The following is an 8657-nucleotide window of genomic DNA, read 5'->3' as shown; positions in this document are numbered from 1 at the left end:
TTATCACTCAACTCTCATTTACTTCTTAAAAAACCGTTAATCCTGTATTATTTTATTGATTTATTTTGAAGCTTATCTATAAATATTTTTTGAAATAAAATTCATTCGCTTATGAACTGTCCACTGGTAAAGTTGACCAAATTAAAAAGCGACGTTTTTTTAAATAATAAAAAATAATACTAAAGAGGACAGAAAAACACCACATAAGACTTTTATAGTCCCATTTGTCCCTTTAAACAAATAAATAAATAAAAAGTATTACCCAGATTTGACGTTGATCGACTGGCTTGGGTTTACTTAATAATTTAAGTATAAAAAATAATAAAATAACAAAACACCCAAGAAAGGAGATAAATTTCTCCTTCCTACAACTAAAGAATTATGGCAACAACATGCATAAACGAAAATTCATGTTTTGTTACTTTATCACTATATCACTTTATAGTTTTTACTGTTTTTTTGGAAAGGAGCAGGTAGGAGCAGCTGAATTTTTTTTAACTTTTAGCTGAGACTTCAAGCTATAATTTGACATCTTTCGTTAAACAGCGCTCCACAGCGCAGTCCACTGAAATTGATGAACATTGAAATTTTGATGTTGTTTATATTTTGTTCTACGAAATTTTTTATATGGCACTTTTTCCAACTTTTTTAATGCAAATCTCATCTATGGCAATTGTCATTTACGAAAATATACAACAAAGTCAAATGATAAGTTTACTATGATTGTACCAAAAGATTGAATATACAGTAAATTTGCATGCCATTTTAAACAAGCGAACTGTTTCCTTGAAATATTTCCTCGAAAATATCGGGGTTAAAAAAATAAAAATTCAATTAGTTTTTGGGGTTTTAAAATAAAATGGGGTTTTATTTAGTTTTTCTTCGGGGTTTTATATTTTTTCTATGTACGTACCGTACGCTTGGGGTTTACAAGAGTAAGTGAGTTTAAAAATTACAAAAAATGAGAAAACAATAAAAAACATAGAATGGCCAGTGAACAATAACTGGCCATATACACTGTGCGCATAAACATCCCGCCCCCCTTGCTATACTGCAACAAGGAAGGCTGAGGATTCTGCGGGGTAAAATAACCGGGGTTTGATGTTGCGGGTTATATGGATGGGGTTGTTGTTGCTGCTGACATGTCAGTTGGTGTTGTTGCTTCTTCTGATATTGCGGGGGTTGTCCTTGCAGATACTGCTGGGGTTGTTACTGTTGACTTCGAGGCGGCGATTCACACTTGACATCTAGCTATATGAGTTAAATAAAAATGGGAGAGAGAGAAGAAAAAATACAAATTAGTCAGCTTCTGACTTTGGCAAGAGAACAAGCTTCACAATGGGCCGCGTAAAAATGCCCGAAGCTGTTCTCACGTCCGCAGAGCGGACCTTACTATCTTGCCCTACATGAGTCTTCTCTATCCTACCTAAGCGCCATTCATTCGGGGGTAAATTATCTTGACGGATCACAACTAAATCTCCTACTTTCAAGTCCCTTTGTGGATATTTCCACTTAGTTCGCCGATGGAGTTCTTTGAGGTATTCCTCTTTCCATCGCAGAGCAAACTGATGATGGAGCACTTTGAGTTTCTGCCATCTATTAGCAATACTCAAAGAAAGATCGGAATGATTGGGTTCAGGCCTCAAAAGAGGCGCTCCGATCAAAAAATGACCAGGGGTTAATGGGACTAAATCGAGGGGATCATCGCTCATTGCAGTTAATGGTCTTGAGTTTAGGCAAGCTTCAATACGGCTTAACATTGTTGAAAACTCCTCAAATGTAAATTTTTGCATTCCAGCAATTTTGCGAAAATGAGTTTTTACACTCTTAACGCCGGCTTCCCATAAGCCGCCCATATGAGGAGCCCCAGGGGGTATAAAATGCCATTCAACTTGCTGAGAACTATTTCGTACAAGTACTTTTTGCCTCAATTGGAGTAAAAACTGCTTTCGGTCAACTTCCAGTAAATTAGCAGCACCGACAAATGCAGTTCCGTTGTCCGAGTAAACATGAGCAGGACAACATCGACGAGAGAAAAAACGGGCAAAAGCAGCAAGAAATGTTTCGGTCGACATATCACCGGTTGCCTCTAAATGAATCGCCTTTGTGGCGAAACAAACAAACACGAGAACATAACCTTTTGTTATTCGGCAACCTCTACCAGTGTAGGATTTTATGTCGAACGGACCTGCGAAATCTAAACCAGTATGGGTAAACGGTCTCGAAAGAGACGCACGTTCAGGGGGTAAAGCAGCCATAATCTGCTGACCGGTTTTCTTTCGGTAAATTGTACATTCCTTACAATTGAAAATAACTGTACGAATTAGATTCTTTAATTTCGGGACCCAAAACTCATTTCTAACTAATCTGAGCAATAATGAATGGCCACCATGGGCAGAGCACTTGTGAACATGTTCAACAAACAAACGAGTAAAACGGGCTGCATAAGGCAGAATTTTAGGGTAACGCTCATCGTATGTTAAGCCAGGTGATCGAACTAATCGACCATTGATTCTGACAAAACCATTCGAGTCAATAAACGGGTTCAAAGTGAGTAAATTACTCTTGGAAGATATGGGTTTACCTTTTGAGAGTAAAGAATATTCGGGTATATAATTCTTTTGACATACTAGAATTAATCGATCACGAGTAAATCTCATTTCTGATTGGGTTAAATCTAAAGTGTTGTACAAGCATTTTCGGGTTTTCAAATACTGTAAACACCTGAACCAATACGAAATAATTCGCATTGCACGGGGTAAATCTGAAAAACGTTCCAGTATGTCAAATTTTAGTTCAGTCTGAACAGAAAAAGATTGAACTTCTAAATGTAGATGTTCGGTAACGATATTTTGTGGCCAGTATTCTCGCGGTTGTCGTAACCACGAGGGACCATACCACCATAAGGGGTTATCTACTAAATCTCGAGCAAGAGTTCCACGACTTGCGAGATCTGCGGGGTTATCTTTGGAATCAACATGAAACCAATTTTCGTTACCTACTTTCTTTACTATTAGTGCAACTCTGTTCTTGACAAAGGTTGGCCAATGACACGGGGGTTTTTTGAGCCAAGATAAAACTATAGTAGAATCGGTCCACATATAAATCTTTCTCTTGTCTAGATTTAATTGACTACACAAAGATTCTACCATGTTTGCCATCAAAGCCGCTCCACAAAGTTCTAAACGGGGTAATGTTTCAGACTTAACAGGAGCTACCTTCGTCTTTGCAGAGAGTAAATGTGAAGTGATTTCATTTGCCGAAATACTTCGAACATAAAGAGCACAGCCATAAGCCTTTTCTGAAGCATCAGAAAATGCATGAAGTTCAATTTCATGACTCGGGTGAAAATTAACCCATCTTGGAATGTTAATTTTCTCAATATTCGGGTAATCATTTAAAAATGAGCGCCATTGCGCAAGGGTTAAGGTTTTTAAACTTTCATCCCAATCTGTCTTGTCTTTCCATATTTGTTGCATTATAATTTTTGCAACAATAATTTTTGGAGAGAGCCAACCGGCGGGGTGAAATAGCTTAGCTATTTCTGACAAGACAGCACGTTTTGTCACAATATCCCGGCGTGGCTGCGATATGAGTCGGAAGTAGAAACTGTCAGTATCAGCATTCCATCGCAAGCCCAGGGTTTTTGTTGTGCTAGCATCTGCAAATTTTAAGAAGTCTGCATCAAGCAGATTCTCACGGGGTAAATCTTCTAAGAGACGTATATGATTGGCAGTCCATTTTCGTAAAACGAAACCAGCCGATTCGAGAACATGGGTGAGTTCAATACGTCTCTCAAAAGCGTCTTCTAGCTCATGAGAGCCAGCAAGTACGTCATCGACATACATTTGGGTTTTCAAAATTTGAGATGCTAACGGACTTTGGGGTTCACAATCGTTGGCCAATTGTAAAAGAGTTCGAATCGCTAAATACGGTGCACAATTCACTCCGAATGTGACTGTATTTAGCTCATAGTCCATTATATCAGCTTCGGGATTATTGCGGTAAAAGATCCGCTGAAATTGTGTTTGTTCGGGATGAATTAAAATTTGGCGATACATTTTCTCAATGTCAGCGTTAAAAACGTAACGAAAGAGTCGCCATTGGAGGATTAAGACCGTAAGGTCTGCCTGTAAAACAGGACCGGGGTATAATATATTATTAAGGCTTACGCCATTGGAGGATGGGTTTGAGGCGTTAAATACCACACGGAGTTTGGTGGTCAAACTATCGGGTTTAAATACTGCATGATGCGGTAAATAATAACTAGTCGCTTTTGAATCAGAGGGATTAACTGCTTTGATATGTCCCATTTCAAAATACTCGCTAATCACAGTGTCATACTGTGATTTCAATTCGGGGTTCTTTAAAAGTCGAGTTTCATTTCTCATGAACTGGGACAAAGCACTATGTCGAGAATCTCCTAATGTCACTTCATTATAAAATTCTCGACGAAAAGGGAGTGAAACTACATAGCGACCATCGGGGTTTCTGTAAGTAGTAGTCCGGTAAAGCTCCTCACAAATTTCTTCGCTTTCGGACCATCGTGTCGCTTGTAGAACTTCTTCAAGTTCCCAAAAACGAGCAAGTTGGGCGTTCAACTCAACTTGGTTGCAAAACGTTGCAAGGGTGTACATGGGTTCCGATTGAAATACCTCACCAGTTACTATCCAACCGAAAACTGTTCTTTGGGCGATCAGGTTGCCATTTGGATGCTTTCTAACATCCGAGGTTAAAATTTTTGGATAAACATTTCCTCCAAATAAGATATCCATACGGGTACACATGACGTCGGTCATGGTAATATCGGGAAAACTAGAGTTTACGATATCTGAAAGGGTACACGAGGGCAACCGACCGGTAATTTTCTCAACTACATATGCGCAAATTTTAAGTTTGAAACTGGGGTCTATCGGGGATCCGACAGAAAGAACGCACATAGTAGAGGAATTTCCAGCCAAGCAATCCATCATACCAGTGACATTTGTGGATGGTACTGAAAATGTTGGTATAGAAAGCTTCCTTTGTAATCTCCTAGAGATAAAAGTTCCTTGCGAACCAGGGTCAACTAGCGCTCGAGCCGCACATCTGAGATCGTTCACATGGACTATACAAATAGCCGAGCCCAACAGGACTGTGGAATGGGGGTTAGGGCTCAAATGTGCGGCATACGTATGAACGTTATGAGCCGCTGCAGATGTTGAAGGGGTAAAATTAAGAGGGGGTTGATTTTGGGTGCTTGCTGGAATCGGGTTAACATTATAAGGGGGTTGTAATGGTACATTAGTACCGGAAGCTATAGGAAATTGGGTTGCTAATTGAGAATTTTGACCTTGCGGTCTTTGATCTCTATGAAGCAAAGAGTGATGCTTCTGTCTACACAAAGAACAAACATGAGTACTTCTACAATTCTTAAAATCGTGAGAAGTCGCCAAACAATTTGAACAACACCTAAGTCTCTTTACGGTTGACATTCTATCATCGACAGTCTGACTCAAGAAGTTTGGACAAAGTCTAAGGGGGTGTGAGCCTTGACAAAGGAAACAACGACAAACTGTGGAACTAGGGTTAGTTTTTGTCGCAAAACTTTGAACTTTTCTAGAGTCATTAAATGATTTCTTAGGCGCATTAACAATCGAGTTCTTTCGTGGTAATGTGTTCGGGGTTTTGTTCATATTTTGAACTGGGTTAGACTGTCTTATATCAGAAATCGACTCAAGAGTTTTAAAATGAGCTGTCAAAAATGCGTCCATATCCTCCCACTTTGGAGATTTTGGACAAAGTTTCTTCGACTGTTCCCAGAGACTTAAAGTGTTTTCGGGTAACTTTGTAGCACAAATATATACTAACATAACGTGATAAAATATTTCCGGAGTAACTTCTAATAGTGAAAGATTCGTAATACAATCATTAAGAGTTCGTTGCAGATTTTTAATATTCGGGCCTGTTTCTTGGGTAATGGGTTTAATATTCAAAAGAGTTCGAAGCTGTTCATTTATAAGAGCATCTTTGTTCTCATACGTATCAACTAACTTTTTCCATGCCACTGCATAGCCATCATTAGTTAATGGAACAGTTTGTATGACATCATGAGCATCCTTTGCAGTTTTCTGCAGCAAATAGTACAATTTCTGTACAGGGGTTAAACGGGGATTATTGCCATACAAAGCTGAGAACATGTCTCGGAATGAAGGCCAGTTCTTATAGTCACCATAGAAAATAGGGGTGTCGCAAGGGGGTAAATGAACAAATGGCATTGAATTTATTCCCTGATCAATGGACTTTTCTGCCTGAGCAGAGGTTTTTAAATTGTCCAAATAGGTGGTTATCATGGAGATACCACGAGTATATGTACTATAAGAAGCCATATATCTGGTCTTCACCTCAACAATCTGTGGGGTTTTCAATTGTTCAGCTTCGATCAGCAAATTATCGTATGCTGAACGAACAGCTTCCCATAAACGGTTTAATTCTTTTTCGTGGCTACTTAACGAACCAATTCGATGTTCACCGACGGGTATTATCGAAATATGAGCCTCGAATTCTGCCAAACGATCGGCATTACGAATCAATGCGGACATGTCCATTTTTGATCTTAAAAAATATCGGGTAATTTTGAAAAAAAAATCAAGATCATTTAAAAATAATCAAAAATAGTGAAAACTTGTTTAAAATTCAAAAAATAGACAAAACTAATCTTTAAATAATTTAAAAATTTGAATTTTATCACGATTGTTTGAAATACGAGGGTTTGAAATACTGAGTAAAATCGACAAAAAACGAGTAATAGTTTCAAAAAATTCAAAAATAATCTTAAAAAGATGACAAATTTCAAAAATATTTGGGTTAATAGGAATTCACAAAGCAAATTCTACAAAAATAATGGGTTAAATATGTAAAATATTAAATAAGAAAGTGAATTTACACGATGTTCTTTTTATCTCAAGATAAAAATATTCAAAAAATTAGGTAAATAAATTTGAACAACGATTTTCTATAGTGTAAATGCACTTTCAATATTAAAAAAGGTATAAAAAATGTTTAATATACACTACTACTGCAAACGAATAAACGGTTACTCACTTTCGAATAAAATTAAATAATTAATTTTCACTAAAAATAATTATTTTTCAATTATATTTTATTCACGGGTTAAATTTTAATTTAAAAATGCTCAATTAATTTATTTTCACGGGTTAAATATCAAAAAAATTAGTAAAAATGCACTTTATTACGATAAAATACACGGTAACCGGTTTATTCGTACGATTAAAATATTGCAGCACTAGCGTAAGTGACAATATAAAGCAAAAGAGAAAATAAACAACAACCAACAATTGCACTGTAATTTTTTTGAATGTTATTATTATTACAATAAATAACACACACACTCACTTTATATTGGGTTTATTAAAATTATATTTTTATTATTATTTATTTGATATTATTAAAATATCACAAAAATAAAAAATTCACAAAATAATTTAATTTTTATTTTAATCGCGTGTCCGTCGGTTTTTGTTTACAATTATACTAGCGAGTAAAATGTTTTTCTTCTTTATTCTCTTTTGTGCTATATTCGTTTAGATCAACACAGTTGAGTAAAAAACGTATCACTATTAAAGCTTTTGTTAACAGCAGTGTTAACAGAGAATAAAGAAGCTGGGATTAAAAAACAACAAAAACACTGAAGTAAATAAAAATATCACTTTTAAATAAAAGAAAAACACGGGTAATAAGGGAATAAACACTATGAATAAATATATGAAAAATCCACACAATATAAGAGTTTTTTCTTTTATTTTTGGAGTTAAACACACGCGAAAAAAAAAGAAATTAAAACAAGGGTAAAAAAGTGAGGATAGAAAAAAGGAATGCAGTAGAGAAAAAAATCGTTTGTGTTTTGCCGACGGCAAATTGCAATTTTTAAACAAGGGGTTTTTTAACTTGTTGGTTATTCTTTTGCTTTTTATAAAAAACACTTTTTTATTGTCACTTTTAGTTTTATTATATTCACTATTAAATTGAATAACGTACCTTTTTCCTTGGTTTTGTGGATAAGGGGGGGGGGGTTTAATTGAAAATATTTCCAAATTTGGTTGGGGTTATAGAGAAAAAATCCTCGGTTCTCTGAAAATAAAAATATTTTCATGAAATATTTCAAGGCCTCGGGGGTTTCTATCCGGTTCGAAGGACCAAAATGTTTCCTTGAAATATTTCCTCGAAAATATCGGGGTTAAAAAAATAAAAATTCAATTAGTTTTTGGGGTTTTAAAATAAAATGGGGTTTTATTTAGTTTTTCTTCGGGGTTTTATATTTTTTCTATGTACGTACCGTACGCTTGGGGTTTACAAGAGTAAGTGAGTTTAAAAATTACAAAAAATGAGAAAACAATAAAAAACATAGAATGGCCAGTGAACAATAACTGGCCATATACACTGTGCGCATAAACACGAACATATATGAACTTCGATCGTGTCTGTCCAAACAAATAATAAATATATCAGCCTAATATTACGGAATCATAATATTCAGATATCTGACAACAAAATACCAAAAAATTATCCAAATCGGCGAACATGAAACAAATTAATTTCGGCAACTCTTCAACCAATGTGCGTCGTTACTTTCAAACATTTTATTTAATTTTTGTATA

At 35.9% G+C, this 8657-nt stretch overlaps 1 protein-coding gene across 1 annotated transcript; it reads right to left on the bottom strand.

Annotated features, from left to right (window-relative positions):
• Window positions 1–1298: 1298 nt before the first annotated feature.
• On the bottom strand, window positions 1299–6587 carry LOC135955621 (uncharacterized). The gene has a single exon (XM_065505979.1). The coding sequence runs from the start codon at window positions 6585–6587 to the stop codon at window positions 1299–1301; it is 5289 nt and encodes a 1762-aa protein (XP_065362051.1).
• Window positions 6588–8657: the final 2070 nt, after the last annotated feature.

The sequence above is a fragment of the Calliphora vicina genome, chromosome 3, assembly GCF_958450345.1.
Source record: "Calliphora vicina chromosome 3, idCalVici1.1, whole genome shotgun sequence".
Lineage (NCBI taxonomy): Eukaryota > Metazoa > Arthropoda > Insecta > Diptera > Calliphoridae > Calliphora > Calliphora vicina.
This window is presented reverse-complemented; position numbering and strand designations above follow the sequence as displayed.

Excerpts from the sequence above, each read along its gene's own strand:
- LOC135955621 (XM_065505979.1), bottom strand. The coding sequence starts at position 6,587 with ATGGACATGTCCGCATTGATTCGTAATGCCGATCGTTTGGCAGAATTC.